Source organism: Sesamum indicum, linkage group LG10 (assembly GCF_026168435.1).
Source record: "Sesamum indicum cultivar Baizhima isolate 11 linkage group LG10, ASM2616843v1, whole genome shotgun sequence".
Classification (NCBI taxonomy): domain Eukaryota; kingdom Viridiplantae; phylum Streptophyta; class Magnoliopsida; order Lamiales; family Pedaliaceae; genus Sesamum; species Sesamum indicum.
In genome coordinates, this window is record NC_142666.1 from 16,254,828 (window position 1) to 16,276,379 (window position 21,552).

General features: G+C 30.7%; 2 protein-coding genes across 2 annotated transcripts; one reads left to right on the plus strand and one right to left on the minus strand.

Annotated features, from left to right (window-relative positions):
• LOC105171960 (uncharacterized) lies at positions 1-8,533 on the minus strand. The gene is made up of 2 exons (XM_088886251.1): positions 6,479-8,533; positions 1-2,229 (listed from the first exon to the last, which is right to left on the minus strand). The coding sequence occupies exons 1-2, from the start codon at positions 8,279-8,281 to the stop codon at positions 343-345; spliced, it is 3,690 nt and encodes a 1,229-aa protein (XP_088742377.1). The 5' UTR covers positions 8,282-8,533; the 3' UTR covers positions 1-342.
• A 7,827-nt stretch (positions 8,534-16,360) lies between these two features.
• On the plus strand, positions 16,361-18,653 carry LOC105171956 (Serine/Threonine-kinase). The gene is made up of 2 exons (XM_011093239.3): positions 16,361-16,528; positions 17,921-18,653. Exons 1-2 carry the CDS (start codon positions 16,497-16,499, stop codon positions 18,465-18,467), a joined length of 579 nt encoding a protein of 192 aa, XP_011091541.1. The 5' UTR covers positions 16,361-16,496; the 3' UTR covers positions 18,468-18,653.
• Positions 18,654-21,552: the final 2,899 nt, after the last annotated feature.

Genomic DNA, 21,552 nt, shown 5'->3' on the forward strand with positions numbered 1-21,552 from the left:
TACACTTCAACAAATTGTCTCATTGAAAGTGAGAATTATCGTAACCAATACATCACTGTAATGCGACAAGTACATATAAAACATAATAAATGATTCAGTATACGGCACATAGCATCAGGAACTTCCAGGCCAAACAATGTAAACCAGATGCTTCATGCTGAAACTGGTGCTACCAAAATACCTCAAACAATCAGCATCATTACCCTCCAACACAATGTTTCACATGTCAGATGAATGCAATGTCGTTGAAACAGATTTTTCAGCAACAAACTTGTTTTTATTTATTTGGTGGTATATTGGTAACCTCGCCTTTCTAATGAGCAACAACGCCGAAATTGATATTCACGGCTTCAAAGTGATACTTGAGAGTCCTCGTCTACACATTTCATCCAAGAATGTCTTTGCCTCAGAAAGGTCGTTCCTATTAAGCAACCCCCTGATTATAACACAGTAAGTCACACTATCGGGTGCACAACCACTTTTTTCCATTTCTTTAAACAAACATTTTGCTTCCTCTGTAAGTCCTTCTTGACAAAGTGAACCAATAATGGTTGTATATATCTGAACGCTGGGTTGCAAACCTTTCGAAGGAAGGCCATTGAAAAGATTTCTTGCAATCTCAAGTTTTCCATCCTTGCACAATCCATGGATGAGTATACCATATGTGGTTATATCAGGGTTAACACCTTTCTCTTCCATTATCTGTAGTAATGAAAATGCTTCACCAATCTGCTTATTCATGCACAAGCCATTCAACAAGGTACTGTAAGTTACTAAATTGGGAATTAGCTGCTGAGCTTGCATATCTTTAAAAAGCTTCAATCCATGAGCACATCTACCTGCACGAAATAATCCACGTAGCATGGTGGTATATATAATGACATCGTAATCTAACCCTTTATGAGGAACTTCGAGGAAAAGGCGCCAAGCTTCCTCTAACTTTCCCTTCTTGCAATATCCATTGATCAAGCTATTATAGCTCATGATAGAAGGCTTCAAGCCCCTACCTAGCATGGAATCAAGTAGTTTTCTTGCTTTATCAATTTGCCCAACCAAGCTGTAACCATCTACGAGAGTAGTGTACGTGACAACATCAGGAGAAATGTTTCTTTGCATCATAATTTCAACAACATCTTCAGCTTCTTTGACCAGTCCTTCCTTGCAAAATGCATCTACCAATATACTGAAAGTAATCACGTTTAGAGATATCTTGTAATCCACCATTTTAGTAATTAAGTCTTTCGCCTCTTTCCATCTACCGAAATTGCACAAACCCTGAAGTATAGAATTATATGTGACAATATCGGGTGAAATGCCCTTGTCAATCATTTTGGCTAGGAGCTGGAGCGCATCATCAACCATACGATCCTTGCACAAACTATCAATTACTGTGCTATAAGTTTTAACATTAGGTTTGAAGCTTGTCTTTTCAAATAACCGAAGCAAATCATATGCAGTGAGAGTGTGTCCAGCTTTGCATAGCCCATTTATCACAGTAAGAATAGTAACTTCATCAGGTTCACAGAGTTTCAGCCTCAATAACTTTTTGAATAATTTTTCTGCCTCGCCGACTTTATCACCTAAAAGGAGCCCTTTTATAAGTGTGGTGAAAGTAGTGACATTTGGCTTGTAACCGCACTTGAAGAAGCTGCCCAAGATAGCAAATCCAAAGTCTACTCGATTGAGAAGGCAATGGCAATTAACCACGATATTCAATGTATACTCGTCTACAGGGGCACCCGATTGACGCATTTCGTCGAATACATCAAGGGCAACACGGTATTGTTTCATCTTGACAACAACATTCAACAGTTTGGTGAATTGAACAACAGAAGGCTGTGGGCGCATTCTGAGCATTTGACGAAACAGGAAAACAGCATCATCTACATCATGAATACAACTGAAATCTATTCTGGGGTTTGGAGAAAAGGGCATATTCTTATGGGTGAGATTATGAAAAGATGAAGAGAGAAAAGAGAGTGGAGAAGTTACAGTACCTCTCTTGTTTGCAGCAAATCCTCTACGAATAACAGCCAATTGTAGTTTTTTCATCTTGACAATAGAGGTCAATAGTTTATTAAACTCAAAAACACAAGGCTGCGGGCGCATTCTGAGAATTTGACGAAACAAGAAAACAGCATCATTTGACGGATCAGATGAATCGCAGAAGCAGCCCCTTTCCACCCATGAGCTTCTTCTGTGCAGAGAATTCAAGCAAGAAAGGGAAATAGTTCAAAATTAAGGCAAAATTATGTAAATAATATAAAAAAAATAAAATACAAAAGTAATATAGTTTTGAGACTCTTAAAGAATTAGCCATTTTATTAAAAAAAAAAACAAAATTTTAGAGGCACCGCGGTCTCGTACCGCGGTGCCTTTTTTTATTTAAAAATAAAAACAAAAATTCAGTTGCCATTTTCTATATATATAAAAAAAAAAATCTTGAATGTTATTGTCCCTAAGAATTGTGTCTATTTTATCTTCAAATAAATAATATACATTATTTATCAATTAATTCAGATGGTTTATCAATTTAAATGGTTAATAATATGGTAAATTATATTAATATTTTTTGAGATTAGATCAAATTACACAAATACCGTTTGTATTTTTTTATTAAAATTATTTTTTTCTATAAAAATATATTTTGATAATAATAATAATTTTTTGTTCGGTATCGTTACTCCAATTAAGTTACACGATATAATTGCTATCAGTTTTAATTTTATTTCTTTTAAAATATAAATAGGAATAAATTGGCTCCTAAATATTTTAATTGGTCATTTACCTTCTTATTATATTACATTGTTTTGAAAAATAATAAATTGATCTAATTATTATACGGCTGTTAAAATCAGGGGTATTAGTGACAATTTTCAAATAATAAAAGGGTATTTATAATTATACCAAATTTTAATAGAACTCGCTGTAATTTACTAAAAAAAACAAAAGAAGAAATGAAAGATGATAATATACATACACAATTAAATTATTATTCAAAACGACGTAATATAATAAGAAGGTAAATGACCAATTAAAACATTTAAGAGCCAATTTATTCGTAACTTATATTTTAAAAGAAATAAAATTCAAACTTACAACAATTATATTGTGTCACTTAATTGAAGTAATGATACCGAGCAAAAAATTATTATTATTATTAGAATATATTTTTATAAGAAAAAATAATGTTACTTTAATAAAAAAAATACAAATGGTATTTGTGTAATTTAATCTAATCTCGAAAAATATTAATGTAGTTTACACATATTATTAACTATCTAAATTGATTTACCATCTGAATTATATTAATTGCTAAACCATGTGTATAATTAATTTGAAAATGAAATAGACATAATTTTTAGGGAAAAAAACATCCAATTTTTTTTTTTTATATATATAGAAAATGGCACTGATTTTTTGTTTTTTTAAAATAAAAAAAGGCACCGGAATACGAAATCGCGGTGCCTCAAAAATTTTATTTTATTTTTTAATAAAATGGCAGGTGCCTAATTCTTTAAGAGTCTCAAAACAACATTACTTTTGTAATTTTATTTTATTTTTTATATTATTTAAATAATTTTGCCCAAAATCAATATTGAATTAATCACATATTGATAAGATCAATCAATTTTACTTTAATTTTTATTCATTTATATGGTGTTAATAAATTAATATTGAATTAATCAGATATTGATAAGATCAATGTTAGTACTTTTAAATTAAAATAAATTTATAAATTCGTGTTTGTGCATTACACTAAATATATTTTAATGATAAAAATATTGCACGTGATCGTCGAACCTACTGTTTTGGTATTCAAATATCAAGTCATATAATTTGAGAGTTAATGAGGTAATTCTTTTTTTGTCTTTCCATATAGTAACTCTATTTCATAGGGGTGATAAAAAATAAAAATTAAAACCGCCCAAAACCATCCAAACTAAACCGAATCCGGACTGTTTTTCATGATCTTTTTTTCAAACTGCAATCTAAATTTGGAGTAAAATCGCGCGCACTATTAGTTTGATTTTAATTTAGAATTTAAAAAAAACCGCACTGCACCGCTATATATATATAATTTTTTAAATTATATATATAAAAATTTGATAAAATAATTACTTTTTTAGAAGAATTTTATATTCGAATATATAATCCCAAAATTCATATATTATCAAAGATCCACATTCAAAGCCTCTTTTTTAAAAATTTATATTTGGATTTTATACAAAACAAAAGTATATTTAATTCTTTAAACCCATTTAAATTTTAAACTCATTTGATGATCGACCAATTTTTCATCCATTTTATTTCCCTTATTATTTTTTGTCCCCCTTTTCCTCTTCTCTCTTTTCTCTCTTACTGCCTTTTTTGTTTTGTCTTTTTTTTTTTTTGGTTCACTCTAAAACCGACTCTTGACGGATTAAGTGTTTTCTTATTGAATATATATAATCTTATATTTTAATCTGCTTAAAGTTGTGGAGAGTGTTGACTGTTTATGATGCATAATATTTGTTTTTCTTGCTTGCTACATACAAGATTTTTTTATTTTTGTTAATTTTAACGTCTTATTTTTATTATAAGTATTAAAACTGTTAAACCGCCAAAAATCGCACTAAAATTCAATTTGAAAATAGCTTTAAAAAAACAGAGATTGCACCGTGAACACCACTACAATTTCATTCCTTAACCTAACCTTAGGTCCAACATGTTACGCCTGTCAATTGGAGTATTGACCCAAATCCAGACCTAAACCCATTTTGATAATTATAACCCATATCTATACCTAATCTTTTTACATTAGATCCAGACTTAACCGCACATCTATAGTAATAATTTTTTTGGGTTCGGGTAGTAAAATACCAGTTGGAAAATTTTTAATATGAAAAAATGCATCTTTGTTTGTTAATTTAAAATTTGTGAATTCTAACATTTTGCTAATTATCAATACGGCTATTTATGCACTCAAATTTGAAACATTTAGTGAAGGTTTATTTAGTTTAGGGGTAATTGATAAAGGTAACATACTTTAGGAGTGCAAAATGTATCTAACCTTTAAGAAAATTACCAATCCAATTCGCTTTAGTTATAGTATATGTCGATGATTTAAATCTTATTGGAAATTTAGTAGAGCTCACAAAAAGTGCAAGTGTCTTAAAGAATAATTTGAAATGAAAGACCTTCGAAAAAGTGGCTTGAATTACAAATTGAACACATGTTATAAGGTATTTTAATTCACTAATCCCTTTATATGCAGAAAGTGCTGAAACACTTTAACATGGATTATGCTCATCATTTAAGTACTCCTATGGTTGTTCGATCACTTGATGCAAAAGTTGATCCTTTTCGCGCTTATGATGAAGGGAATCTCAACATCAAGCATCCATGATGTATAATTATTACCAGTAATGTTTAGAGTAACAAATTCAAGATTTGTCAAATTATTCAACATGATATTTTTGAATAATAACAACCAACTTAATGAAATTCTCCCTCGTAAAAGAGTAGAAACTACTCGTGCTGATAATGTATTATAAAATAATCAAAAGGGAAATACTAAAAATAGAATTTCATAATCTTTCACTGTTTTTCTTTATACATTTTCAATACCGTACGCCTCAATGTGATAATAATATATTAAATGACAGTGTACTAATATTTTTATTAATACTTTACATTTAATAAAATAAAACATATAAATATTATTGAATGTGTATTAATGGTCATTCATAATCTTACGTTTTACAGCAATACTCATGCTACGTTTGTTTACTATATTTAAGAATATTTGGGATTTATAGGACATATGGGTTCTATTCTTCTTTAAACATTTCCCTTAAAAATCTTAATTAAAACTTGTGTGTTATGTTGATTTGATACTAAAATTCTACTAGTAAATAAATGACAACAACAAAAGATCTAAAAATTTCTAATAACCTTTTAAATGGAAATGTTAGCATTAGGCTTATGGTGCTACATAAATTTTCTAAAAGTCTTTACTAGGAGAAATGCTTATCTATTTTACTTGTGTTTTCAACCTGAGGTCAGCTCAGACACTATTAGCATTCCTAATCAAGATGATGGAGGGCCTCCTCTAATCACAAGATATCATATCTCCTCATCTACCATCCTATGTTTTTACATATAACAGAGGCCAATACAGTTCGCATGAACAATAGGAGACTCACTGAGATAACGTATATGCAGAACAACACTGCAACGAATTATCAAATAGAAAATAAGACTCGCTGTGGAATGTACTTCACTGTAAAATTATGAATAAAAGTGACCTTATTAAAAAGGTAGGAAAGAAGATTGCACACGATACAAGTAAATTATTTCGCACGTATTATACATATGCTATAGCATACATCAAGAATTAGCACTGTCAGCAGTTTGAGATCCAGAAAGTTTGTCATTTTACACTTTCAGAGAGAAAATAGATAATGTAACAAGCAATGACATGCAACTCTTTCTAACGAGTAACAACACCAAGATTGATATTGATACCTTCAGCAGAATTTAGTAAGAGTCCCCGTGTAGACATTTCATCCAAGAATGTCTTTGCCTCAGAAAGCTTATTCCTTTTAAGCAACTCCTTGATTATAACTTCATATGTAATAATATTGGGTGAACTGCCACTTTTTTCCATTTCTAGAAGCAAAAGTTTTGCCTCGTCTACAAGTTCTTCTTGACAAAGCGAACCAATAATGGTTGTATATATCTGAACATCGGGTTGCAAACCTTTGGAAGGAAGGTCATTGAAAAGATTTCTTGCAATCTCATGTTTACCATCCTTGCACAACCCATGGATCAGTATACCGTATGTGACTATATTAGGATTAACACCTTGGACTTCCATTATATGCAGGAAAGAAAATGCTTCAGTAATCTGCTTGTTCATGCACAAGCCATTCAACAAGGTATTGTAAGTCATTAAATTCGGAATTAGTTGCTGAGCTTGCATATCTTTGAAAAGCTTCAATCCATGAGCACATCTACCTGCACGAAATAATCCTTGTAGCATGGTGTTATAGGTAACTACATTGTAATGTAACCCTTTACGAGGAACTTCGAGGAAAAGGCCCCAAGCTTCCTCTACCTTTCCATTCTTGCAATATCCATTGATCAAGCTACAATAGCTGATGATACAAGGCTTCAAACCTTTACCTGGCATGGAGTCAAGTAGTTTTCTTGCTTTATCAATTTGCCCAACCAAGCTGTAACCATCTACGAGAGTAGTGTACGTGACAACATCAGGAGAAATGTTTCTTTGCATCATAATTTCAACAACATCTTCAGCCTCTTTGACCAGTCCTTCTTTGCAAAATGCATCCACCAATATATTAAAAATAATCGCATCTAGAGATATCTTGTGATCCACCATTTCAGTAATTAAGTCTTTCGCCTCTTTCCATCTACCGAAATTGCACAAACCTTGAACCACTGAACTATACGTTACAATGTCGGGTGCAATACCCTTGTCAATCATTTTGGCTAGGAGCTGGAGTGCATCATCAACCATGCGATCCTTGCACAAACTGTCAATCACTGTGTTATAAGAATAAACATTAGGTTTGAAGCTTGTCTTTTCAAATAACCCAAGCAAATCATATGCAGTGAGAGTGTGTCCAGCTTTGCATAGCCCATTTATCACAGTAAGAATAGTAACTTCATCAGGTTCACAGAGTTTCAGCCTCAATAACTTTTTGAATAATTTTTCTGCCTCAACGACTTTATCACCTAAAAAGAGCCCTTTTATAAGGGTGGTGAAAGTAGTGACATCTGGCTTGTAACCGCACTTGAAGAAGCTGCCCAAGATAGCAAATGCAAAGTCTACTCGATTGAGAAGGCAATAGCAATTAATTTCAATATTCATTGTCCACTGGTTGACAGGGACACCCGATTGACGCATTTCGTCGAATACATTAAGGGCAACACGGTATTGTTTCATCTTGACAACAACATTCAACAATTTGGTGAATTGAACAACAGAAGGCTGTGGGCGCATTTTGAGCATTTGACGAAACAAGAAAACAGCATCATCTACTTCATGAATACAACTGAAATCTATTCTGGGTTTAGGCGAAGACGGCCTATTTTTGTGGCTGAGGTTATGAAAAGATGAAGAGACAAAAGAGAATGGAGAAGTTACAGTACCTCTCTTGTTCGCAGCAAATCCTCTACGAATAACAGCCAATTGTAGTTTTTTCATCTTGACAATAGAGGTCAGTAGTTTATTAAACTCAAAAACACAAGGCTGCGGGCGCATTCTGAGCATTTAACGAAACAAGAAAACAGCATCATTTGACGGATCAGATGAATCGCAGAAGCAGCCGCCTTTCCACCCATGAGCTTCTTCTGTGCAGAGAATTCACGCAAGACAGGGAAATAGTTCAAAATCGCAAATCAGCCTCCCCTACCTCTGCAACGATTTCGGGTTTTGCTGAAAAAATTCAGTAAAGAATTTATGAATAGTGAGATACCCACATTCACGCATACTTATCTACCACAGTATACGTTGAGTTTTAACTTAACCCGTAATTAATCACACAAATATGCGTGCAAAAATAAAAGGGAAAATTGCATAATACCCCCTGTGTTATGTTCAAATTATATAAAATTCACACGTGTTAAATAAATAATCATAAAAGACCCAATAAATTTTGAAATCCTGCAAAAAAGATCTCCATCTAAAACTGACGAAAGGTCACGAGGTGGAAATGAGAGTAGGGGCCTTCATTTACCCTATTTCAGCTTTTTTGGTAGTATAATAGTCTAAAATACCCTTCTCCTCCACTATATATACAACTTAACATCCTCCCACAAACATAGGACACAAAAATAGAATTTTAAGTGGGCAAATGTCCTCTTTTATTTGAGTATAAATAAAAATCACTTATAATATTATATATTAATTAAATTATTATTTGATTTAAATATATTTTAATATTTATTTATAAAATATATTTATAACAATACCTAAAAATTATATTAATTTTTTTAACTTATATAAAATGTTATATTTAAATTAACTATTTAATATTTTTTACTATTTTTAATTTTATTAAATTAAATAATTTCATTTGAATATAAATAAAGCTTACTTACAATATTATATATTATTACTAAATTAAATTATTATTTAATTTAGAACATATTTTAATATTTATTTATAAAATATACTACATATTTAAAATACCTAAAATTTATATCAATTTTTAAATTATATAAAATATTAAATTAAAACTATTAATATATATGTAAATTAAACATTTAATATTTTATTATTTTTAAATTTTTTTAATTAAATACTTTTACTAAATTATTATTTAATTTAAATATATTTTAATATTTATTTATAAAATATACTAAATAAATATAAAGTACCTAAAAATTATATAAATTGTTTTAACTTATATAAAATATTATATTTAAATTATTAATATATATTTAAATTTTGTTAAATTAAATAATTTTACTTACTTTTTTTTATCTCTCTTCTCCTCCGTCACGGACGGTGATGAAAATGGGCAAGCTTGGCCTTGTTGGAATCATTTGGATGAGAGAAGTCGAACGGTGATAGTCTCAAGCTGTGATTCATACAGATGCTAGCAAATCAATGACAAGAAACTTCACTTGCAGAAATGAATTTAAATTTTTTGAATATCAACAAAAACTTGGTAAAAATGAGCAAGGTTGATTTCGTTCGAATCTTCAGGTCAATGCGAGTCTAGTGGTTGTGGTCCCAGACCGGAATTCATCCGAACGGGGACAAATCGAAGCCAAGAAGTTTTGATGGTCATGCTCGAAGCCCACTCTCTCTGGTTAATGAAAATTCAAATTGATGGTATGGATATGTTCGTTTTAAGGAGAGGATTCGAATGGTATAAACCATGGCCGGAAATTCATCCATATGACAGTGAAATCTTAGAGGGAAGATTTCGGAAAAGTAGTATATTACGTTATATATAACGTATATATAAATATATATTAATAAAAAATATATTTAAATTACTTAAGATCTCAATTGTTTATTTTTTACATCCAAAGATCAATGGTTGTTATAAGAAGGATATAACGGTCAATTTAGCAAAAATTTAATGCCGTTAGGGTTTACCTAACGGAAGGGGAGAGTATGCAATATTTTGAAAAATACATGGGTATTTTTGCTAATTCTTTTAGCACAAGGGATTTTTAGCTAAATTTGAAAAACATAGGAAGGTTTTATGGAATTTTTCTAAAATAAAAAGAATAGTATTTGTTATATTAATATTATTATCTATAATATTATAAAATAAAATCTTTTATCATATCAATTTTTAAATATTTAACTTTAACATTAAATTCATTTCTTCCCTTCAAACAAATTTGGTCATAATAATAGTTTCAAATTTTTTTAATAATCTCACAGTTTTATAAGAAAAAATTCCCTCACCCACTACTCCATGTTTCTCTATGCAAATTTCTCCATATTTGTTTCTTTAACAAACTTCTGTATTTTTAATAAACTTATAATTACAATATATTTTTTTTAATTCACCTCACCTACATTTTTTTTATTCTCATAGACCTTTTTCTTTCTTATCAATTTTTTTTCCTCTTCATCTCACATCACAAAATTTTTTTATATGCTCGCTGGAATCGCGTGCAGTGACGACTAATATATTTATAAAATTATATTAATTTTAAAGTTTTTATTTTTTTAAATATGTATTAATTATTAACTTCAATGCAAAATTATACTTTTGGTCTTGTACCTACAAGTCGTTAACACTTTTGATCTATAACTTACTCTATTTACACATTTAATCTTTTTTTTACAAATTTAATTTTGAACATCTCATATTTTATCTTTTTTAGTAGATTTAATTTTTTGTGGACAATTACTGTACTAAATTTGTTAAAATATGAGTCTTTCAAAACAAGTCCAGCTTGAAATTTTTGAGTCAATATTCTTTAATTTATGAAGCTATAGAAATTATGGCGCATCTTCCAGCCTTTCACTCACAATGTGGCCAGTCTTCATGGCAGCAAGTAGGGGTGAGCGTCGGGTCGGGTATCCATTACTTAATCTTGATCCTAAGTCTGCAGGTATTAATTTAATCGGGCACCAGACAATTTGATAGATCAAGTACTTATTTGTTCAAGGTAAATTACAATTTTGATCCTGTAACTCTAGATTATTAGTACGTTTGGTCTTATAACTCATTTTATTTACATATTCAGCCCTTTTTCTTTTTTATGAATTTAGTTTCGAGCATCTTACATTTAATCATTTTTTGACAAATTTAGTCCTGTATTGACAATTTTGGTCTTAATTACGCATAGTTATAGGACAAAAAATGAGACCTGTTACAGTGTGATAGGAACCAAAATTTTCAATACATGACTAAATTTATCATAAAATGACCAAATACGAGATGTTTAGAACCAACTTTGTCAAAAAAAGATTAAATATCTAAATAGAGTAAGTTACATGACCAAAAGTGCTAACAACCTAAATTACAGGACCAAACATATAATTTTACTTTTTTTAATTTAATTTTTTGTATATATATATACTCCAACAATTTTTTTTTAATTTCTTACAATTTTCATTTTAAGTTCATAAATTATAAATAGTTTAATATACAATTTTAATCATTTAGGGTTCTTGGTTCAGCGAGTGAAAAAGAGAAGTGAAAGGGGGAGGGAGAGTTAAAAGGTAAGGGGAAGGGAAAAAGAAATAATAGTTTTCCTTGGTATGATCGAAAGTAGAGTAAATCTCGAATACTTCCCTTTATTAGATACAAGAAATATAGATTGAGAAAAAAAATTCATTTTTGTAACATTATTAATTAACCTTTAATCTTTATTTTATGTTAACAAAAAAATAAGTTAAAATAATTTTTTTAGCATATAAAAAGTTTAAAATCTTATTAGGTATGATATTCATCAAACAAGAACTAAGATCTTTTTTATTATTAATAAAAATATTCATCAAAATGAGTATTGTGCATTTAATCTAAATTATTCAGTTTACATAAATTAAAAGTCACTATCAGTAATCGACGATGTAGTAATTTTTCGACGATTTGGTTTAATTTTTCTAAAAAATATGTACCGGTATTATCAGTGGGAAGTGAAGAATTGAAGGAAAATTATATTTATGGGTACTGGAGTGCATAAAAATTAAATATGTACTTTTATGTCTTCTAGGTTTATACTTTCTGTTTTTTGCCCAATTTTGAATGGAAACAAAATTGGTCGGAGGGGTTTCACATTCATCCAGTTTTATTTTTTCTGCAATTATTCTTACTGACCAAATATCAAACTTTTCCTTATACATATATTTTTATATCTACTTTTCTTATAAACCAACTTTCACCCCAACCAAATAAATGCTTAGTATATTAAGAGAAGTCAAAATTTTAAAACTTAACCTCAAAATCAACTGAATTAAACAATAAAATGTTAAAGTAAACAAATAAAACTAAATTGTTTTGGAGCAGATTAAATTTTGAATTCATAGTGATGAACTGCAACTTGGACTTAATGTAATAGCTGAGTGGACTGATATTGTTGTACATTATTTTATTCTCATTTATGCAATTAATTTTTTCAAAAAAAAAATACAGAAACTTTAAAGAGCACGTTAGCATTTCAATGTTCAAATCAGTAAATAATAGTAAAAAGATAATTGTGGAATATTAAAAGCAAAAATGAGTAGTAAAATTGTAGCGCATATAATCCTGCTAAAATTTTCTCGTGTACAAGTGTCAATATGACGTTACCTCCCTAGCTGTTAGAGTCTGCCTCCCATTGGACTCAAGTAATTATCCTCTTATGCGACCGAGTCCCCCTCTTCTCAGGGGGTAGTTCCCACGCGATGGGTGCCTTCCCTAAGGGATGAGGTTTATCACTGGGACCCTATGGGTACTTATGATGGATAGGGCATTCTAGATCTCCGAGAATCTTATCTAACAACAAATGGGTATCTCGGTTGAGTTGGTCTACAGAAAATCCTTCCATGTGGCTGTTGGGCCCCTTCACGTACGAGTCAATAGCCATGCTTGTGGATGGTTGGGCTTTCCAGGCCTAGCCCGACTCCTGGGAAGAACCCTCTGTCAAGTCGAGATCTTAGGTCTTGAGGCAGCCTAGGTATATACTATCTTGCATTGGGGATTAAAAAGTGTTGTTGCCTAAATACCCTTCGACTTTTTCACTTTCATGAAAATCTCGTTTTTCTCTTTTTTTTTGTTTACTTGTGAAAGTATATATATATACACGTGCTTAAAAGAATGTATTTTCATTTATAATGATTTAATAATAAAATATGATAAAAATATTAGTTTATTTTTTTTTTAACTTTTAAAAAATATTTGACTTTTGATTAGTTATTAAATTTCAAAAAGTAGTATTTTCACCATACTATTATTAAAATATTAGATATCCGTTGTTTTTCTTTTTCTTTTTTCTATTGAATATTTGTTTTGAACTTCTGTCTTATAGAAAAAAAAATATTCCACAAAATTTTTTATTCAAAAATTGTATTTCAATCAATATTGAGAAGATTATTTTATCTTTTGTAATTATTTACAAATTTTCATGTTAAATGGAAATAACTTAAAAAAAGATTTATTGATCTTTTTACATTTGATCATACTTTGTAATCCTTTCAACTAAATATAAGATTGTATTATCATATGAGATATCAGACAATAATAAATATATCAAATCAAACAACATATAATGGTTATGGGATTAATCATCATTCCATTTCATACATGCAAGATTCAGAGGATAATTGGGCTCCTCGATTCTAATAAACTTTTGTGATCGTAGGAGCAAGTTTTCTAAATTGCTGAGGATTTTCCATCTATAAACTCTTTGAATCTTCTTAGCAGCAAGTTTTGTTGGATGATGCTGGCCAAGAACTCATGGCTGACATGAGACACCTCGTGCACAGCCTCCATAAATCTTTTGAACTTAATCTCTTAATAGTTCATCTTCCTTCTGGAAAATGGTGAACATGTATGTGGTCGTTTATTAACTTTCTTATTTATGGAGAAGTTATGCAAAATGTTGGGTCAACAGCTCGAGGTTGGAAATAGTTCCATCAAGCAGTTGATTGAACCATGCTAGAGCAAGCTTGGAGAGTGTAGTGCGAAATACCTTGCAATAGGCGGCATCACTGAAGCCATACCAATCAATTTTAACATACAATTTGTCCAAGTGTTCTTGTGGGTCTCCTTTCCTTCATACTCGAAAAGATTTGATACTTTAATGCCTGTTGGAAGTGCCTTGGGTGGGATTGCAGAGGAGAAAAGGTTTCATCTTGGAGGAGCTACGGCCAAGAGCAGATAAGGATCATCGATTCCCATTAATGGTAGGGGTACAAAGGGTTGTCGCGATTGGGGGGGATTTGCTCTTGGGTTTGCCTTGGCTCCTTCCCTCAAGAGCTGAGGATAACTCTCAACTTCAATGAGAAGAATGAGGGGGCAGATTCACGGGGTGATGAGTTGCAAATTGAGTCACCGCTTGAGCAGCCGCTCGTGTGAATGCACCACAAATAAGAGCCAATAAGACTTCTTACACCAGTTGTATCACAGTTTCTTAGGTGGAACACCCCTTGGGGATGGGGGATTCTCTTTGGGGTGGAGGTGGTGCCTATTCATGGGGAGGGAGGGACACTCTCTGCAGTGGTGTTTGTTCACGAGGTGAAGGGGCTACACTATGTGGTGGCTACTGTTCACGTGGTGGGGTTTGTCCTGCTCCACTATCTTGTGCTTTATGGGTAGTATCCACCTCCTAAATTTCACGAGCTTGACACCTACTCTGCTACTCAATGTCAAGGTAATGGTTTGGCACATACGACGTCAGTAATGTGGTTATAGATTAAAGGATCTATGAAAAAATTACCTTCGGCTTACAATTGATTGCCAAGTCTGACATCAATAGAGAGAGCGAATTATTTGGAGAGAGAGAAAGGGTGATGAGTTGTCCTATTAATGAAATTCAGATATAATATATGGGGTATTTATAGCGATATTGAAAGTTTTATAGTACGGTAGGATATATATTTATTATATGGCTAAGTGAATATTACTAATATATACATCAATAATCGTTAAATTATCCTATTACTAATAACAATAAAAAAAATCAGTAATGTTATTTTATCCCAACAAATTTATCTTTAATTCGACATTAATATACATACCATTATCATTTATTTTATGGATCCCGTAAAAATAGGAAAGATTAGAAAAGATAATCATGATGTGCAACTTATTTTGACAATTAATTGATGTTAATTAATACAAATGTATAATTAGGATGTGGAGACATAAACCAAACCATGCACATAAGTTCACCCCATATGATTAAGTCACAGAGCACGAGCAAGAAGCAGCCTTTTTAACTAGTCTACCAACCATCTTACATGCTAATATCATTACATTATAGGATCCATGTGATTAATTAACATCACCAGTCACCACAGTGTAATTATCTTTTATTTATTTTTTACTTACTTCGAGATCAAATCACGTGAATCTTCTCTAAAGTTGACATTTTTATTTTCTTATTTTTATGCACAATTTTTTCGGACACTAACTATTATTAATGATAATTCTTGTAAAATAATGATTACTGTTAAAATCATGTAACTCATTATTATAATAAAAGTAAAATTATGATCACTTAACAAATATAACAAATTATGAGAATACCAATCATCTTTTTCTATAGCGATATTACCATAGTAAAAAAAAGAGTGAAATTACACTTTTAGCTCCATACAATAAGAGTATAATACTTTTAGACCTTTAATTTATGAGATTTTAAAATAGTCGCAAAATTAGAAAAACTCAATACATTTAGTTCTATGTTTTACGAGATTTTTAAAATAATCCCAAAATTGAAAAAACTCAACACATTTAGTCTCATAAATCTTGTAAAGCATAGGACTAAATGTGTCTAATTTTCTTAATTTTGGAATTATTTTAAAAATTTTATAAAATATAAGACTGAATGTGTTGAACTCCTTTTTTTATGGGACTAAAAGTATAATTTTTTTAAAATAGTTATATTTAATATCGATTGTATATCCTAATTAAAGCTATTTATTACAAAAATAATATAGTATAATATATATATATATATATATATATATATATATAGAAATCAAGTATTTATGTATATTGATGATGGATATATTGAAGCCTAGTTGGTAATTATATAATATAGTGAAAAAGCGGAGATTTAAGTTTAGCTTTGAAATTTGAATGTGAATCAGTTGGAATGATTTGTGCCATAGCAAAAAGTTGGGAAACCATTAAAGCAAGCATATAAAAAACACAAAAGATAGCCATTGCCAACCTATCACTCATCTCTCTCTCACACACATTCATTCTTTCTGATTTCTTTCTTCTCTTCATCCCCCAACAAATGTCCATCTCAACTCCCTTTCTTCTCCATCTCCCTCACACTCACTTCTGTCTCCTTTGTTCATGCAAGATCCCAAGAACTCATCAAACTCAAGGTAATATATATATATATATATATATATAAAGCTCTCTCTCTCTCTCTCTCACACACACACACACATTGCTATGTGATTCTTGGTGCAAAGTATGTGTAGCTTAATGATGAGTTGCATGTCTGTTAGCTAAGCTTGATTTGCTTTTAAATTGGTTCCTTGTAATTAAATAGGCATTCTCTTTCTTGATTTGCATTTTCCACATGCATAATCTTTCCAGGTATTGTAGAAACTCTTAATTGGAAAATAAAAGGAATCCCATGTTGTAAAAGCTGGAAATTAGAGGAAAAATTTCACTAGAGAAATGTAGAGCTTAAGGTTTTTATAACACTTCAATGGGGAGATAACATTCGTTTTAGGCCTATTTCTAGAGTAGTTCAATAAATATTGTAGGTGGGCTTTTATGGGTACGAAAATTTGGATGCATTTGGTAAAGAGTAGTGTTCCAGGGAGGATCTTGATTTCCGCATGCTTAATCCTCAAAATGGCTATTTGTTATAAGTTGGACGTCCCAAATCGGTTGAAAGAGGGGTTTATCAAGGGCTATTTTTAATTTTAAGCAATCAATTTTTTAAGACTCGTGATAAGGGGTATTAGAGCTCTACAGATGCTTGTAAGAGGGATGTGTGTGTGGGTATCCCATCATGTAAGGCCAGACAAGCGGGTGCTCGTACCATACGAGGGTGTGCATGTATTATGTCTAGAATGTCATAAATTCCCCAATTCCCACATCGACAAAAATGAAAAATGCGAGAAGCAGATAAAATGTCTGTCACTCTCATTTTCTTTGAAAACCAAGATTTTGTTTCAAAGTTATGTATTCTTTCACTTAAACTAATAATCTAAGACCACTGACTCTCAACTAATATTTTGAAACAACAGTTATTTTGTATTTTCCAGCTAGATCTCACATAAAGCTCTGTGCAGGGTCTAAATTATATCTCATAACTCCAGGGTGGACGGAGAATTTATGTTTCCAAATACAATATTTGAATAAAGTTTCCTTTACTATGTAAAATTTCCTATTTTGGGCTGATTTAATTTAAGATGATCTATATATATATAAAACATTGAAATAAAGTACCTCTTCTTTTAGTTCCAAATACATCCCAAATAATGAGGAATTTTTTTCTGCGCCAAAGTGGTAAAAAATAAATTAAAATTCATTTCTCGTTTACGCAAAGGTATAAATTGGAGGTTCACCATAATTTTGATGGACTCCTAACAAGGGGGGGGGGGGGTTCAAAGTTGGATGGAACAGACGTTAGTATCAAGGAATATTAATAATTTTTTAAATGAGATTGTAATTATAAGTCGGCGAAATTGTAGGATGTTTGCATGTAATTTACCCAATTATATATATGTTATCGTGATGTGTTTGTTCCAATGTTGTAGGAAACCTTGGTACCAAAGAGCAATAGAGATGGCAACGTCATGGAAAACCCTACCAAAACCTCCTCAATTTCCCAACAACAATGACAACCTCTACAAAACAACCTCAAAAACAAATGACATCAACCCCACAACAAACTCTACTAGGAAGCTAAGAAAATGCACATCTTTGAGGGTGGCAACGTCGTTCACTCGAGTGTGTCTGTGCGCCCCAATCTCCTCCTACACCGAGGTTTTCCAGGCCGACGTCCCTCCCAGAAGGAGCTACAGCTACCCTAGGTCGAAGCCCTTGATCCACACGCCACAAGAACTCAGAAGCACCCCGAGTGGGAGGATGATATCGATGAGCGTGGAAGGGAGGAAGATTTTTCGTGGAAAATCGTTGACGGATGATGTCTTGATGAGGAGGTTTGTGGTGGAGGAAGAAGCCATGATGCAAGTGAGGAGGAGGAATGAGATGGAGATTATTAGGAGAAGAAGTTGTGTGAGGAGGAAGAAGCTTGGCCCTAGTCCCTTGAGTAGAATGGTTTTGGCTGAGGAGGAGGAATGATCATACACACAATGGATGTGCTATAAGTCCTTTTTTTTTTTTTTTTTTTTTCTCTTTTTTTGATATTTTACCCAAGTTTATTTGGAATTGGGTATGTGGGCTTGTTTTCTTTCTTTCTTTCTTTTTTTTTTTTTTTTTTGGGTTATTTTAGCCAATTCTTGATTTTGCTATATGTGGATTAATTGATCAAAAAGATTTACAAAAGACAAAAAAAAAAAAAAAAAAAAGTTGGTAGGGTGATTAATAAGGATGGGTGAAAATTAAGTGCTAATTTATATTATAATTGATTAAGTGAAAATAATTTTTATTTTATCACTATAATGATTTTTATAATTTTAATTGTGATAATATTTAAGTAATTTTTGTCGTTAGGATAATTAGTAAAAAAATACGTATTTTAATTGTCAATATAAACAATTAGTGATACATCTATATGATAATTTAGTGACAATAAATTTAATTATCATATTTGTTTTGTCATTATATATATATCATTAACTGTGTATAGTGACAAAATAATATATTATGTTTCTAACTAATAATTATATTCTAATAAAATAAAAATTATAATTATTTAAAGTATATTTTTAATGATAATTTTAAAATTATCACTTAATATTTGTCACTAATATTTTTGTTTTTTTTTGTTAGTGTTATCTAATGGAGGGAAAAGATGTAGTTGTCTTGTGAGTTATTTTTGAACTACTCTTTATTTGAAAAAAAAAAAACTCACATGTAAATAACACATCTTTATGAATTTAGAGTTTGTGCATTTTCATTTTCATCTCTCATACTCTTAACATTTCCTCATAAATTATTAATTTTTGTCATTCATATATGAGACTTTTGGTTGTAATTTTGGAGCCTATAAATAGACCACTTCTTTTGTACTGCGATAAAGGAGAAATAATATAAGAAAAAACTCTTCTTTCCTCTCAACTCTAATGCTTATATTGCTATAATTTTATATTATTTCATAATAATTATTTTGATTTTTTTTGTCTTTAACATTCAGTTGCAATGTTTCAAAATTCAGCACGGACCGATTGAACTGCTACCCACTTTATAAAATATTTTGATTAAACCCATAAAGTCGTACTAGGCTAAAAACTATTTTTTTTTTTTTTTTGACCACTCAAACTGCTAGTTGAACCTACGATGACCAAATCATAAATCAAGTGAATTGGCCGGTTCATTAATTTTTAAAAATTTTAAAAAATTAATACAATGTAACATTGAACTCATGACATTTTATATGGAAATACCTATAAACCAACACGCACATTATATTAACTATTGGAATTATATATTATTAAATGAGCAAACTCATTAAACTCATAATTTAACTACATTTTTATGTCTTATGATTACCTAAGTTGCTAATTGAATTCATAATAAATAGAATGAGACTTATGTATTATATTAAGAACAAGGAATGCTAATTATCTGAGGCATAAAATTTAGTAATAACTTAATTTTAATGGTAAATATTAAGCTATTTTTATTATTGATGCAACTCTTCTTTTTTATTTTTGGCTTAAAAATTTTAACATACCAATTTGACTATAAATTTTGGAATACTTTTAATTCCTATAGTAATTTAATATTTTTTGTATTTTTATTCATGTGAACACAAAATGCTTGTTTAGAGAAGAAGCTTTTGGACTCAAGCTTTGGGCTAAATTTCTTACAAGTCTGAGAAGAGGACCTGCAAAAAGAAAAAAAAAAATATTAGCACTCCAATAATTGAGTCAGTAATCACCGTAGAATGATAAAAACAAGAGGAAATAAGATTGCAATGAGTGCTTAATAGATGATAAAATAATATCACTGGTAAAAATGCTTTTAGCAGTGTGCTTATGCGTGTTTTCATGTAAAAAGACATTCACCTCAACTGAGGGCACAAGACTTGCTTTTATAGCATTAGTCCCCCACCGAATATGACGAAATGTGATCCCTTAGGACTTGGGTCGGTGATCTAGGGCAGATATGCCTTCTCAAATGCAGAAGCAGTTGATTGAGATCTCTAAAGAGTTATGCAGGTTGGGTTACCTTGAAAGGACTACAGAGATAAGTTTTGAATTCTCAGGAAGTTGTTGAGACACAAAGGTAATCCACCCATATTTCCTCATTTCATCATAACTTATGTGGCTAACGTCTCTTCCTCATAAATAGCTAGCGGGCCTCTACTACGACCCAACTTTTTCACCTTGTCTATAGGCTCCTAGGCTGGACCTTCTAGGAGGTCTTTCCCTTTTGGTCTTGCATCTTCAGGGGTTTTTCCTTGGACCTACTTTTAAATTAGGCCTCTACTTGAGCTGAGCGTATTTCTGTTTCATTTATTATTATAATATATTAATTTTTATTATGATATAATTATTATATTATTGGTTCAACCACAACTCACCTAACAATTGAACTAGTGTCCTTCAACCTGTTAATTTTTTTATTCGATCAACTATCCAACTTTAAAATATTGTTCAAATACTCTCTATGTTACCCAATTTCTACCGTTGTTTGACCCTTTTTTGATAATTATAGTTTTGGATTAAATTCAATCTGAACCACATTTCATCAAAGCTAGAGCAAATTTGTAGCTTTTAACCCCCATCATAATTATTTTTTACCAAATTACTTATTATACCCATTAAATAATAATTTAATTCCTCCATCAACTGTAAAAATAGGATTAACTTTAAATTTTAATACATTTTCATAATTATTATAAAATTGTGAGTATAAATACCATTATATTTTTTAAATTAATTTTTTCATAATTAATTGCGCAACTGTCAGTCTAAATCGAGGATATCTCTATTTTCTCTCCATGAATGTGAAATTCTCTTATTCAGATCCCAGTTGGGCTAAAACTATCTGAACACGACTCAAGAAATGTATTGTTATTTCTAAGTTTGACAATTTTAGTCTTGTGCAAATTTATTTAGACAATTTTGTCCTGTAATTTTTTAAGAAAAAAAAAATCACATATCGAGGACAAAAATAATTAGAAAAAATTAATTTTCTATACTTAAAAGACTAAAATTATAATTTTTTTTAAGAATAATTGACATTTTTTTTGTTTTTT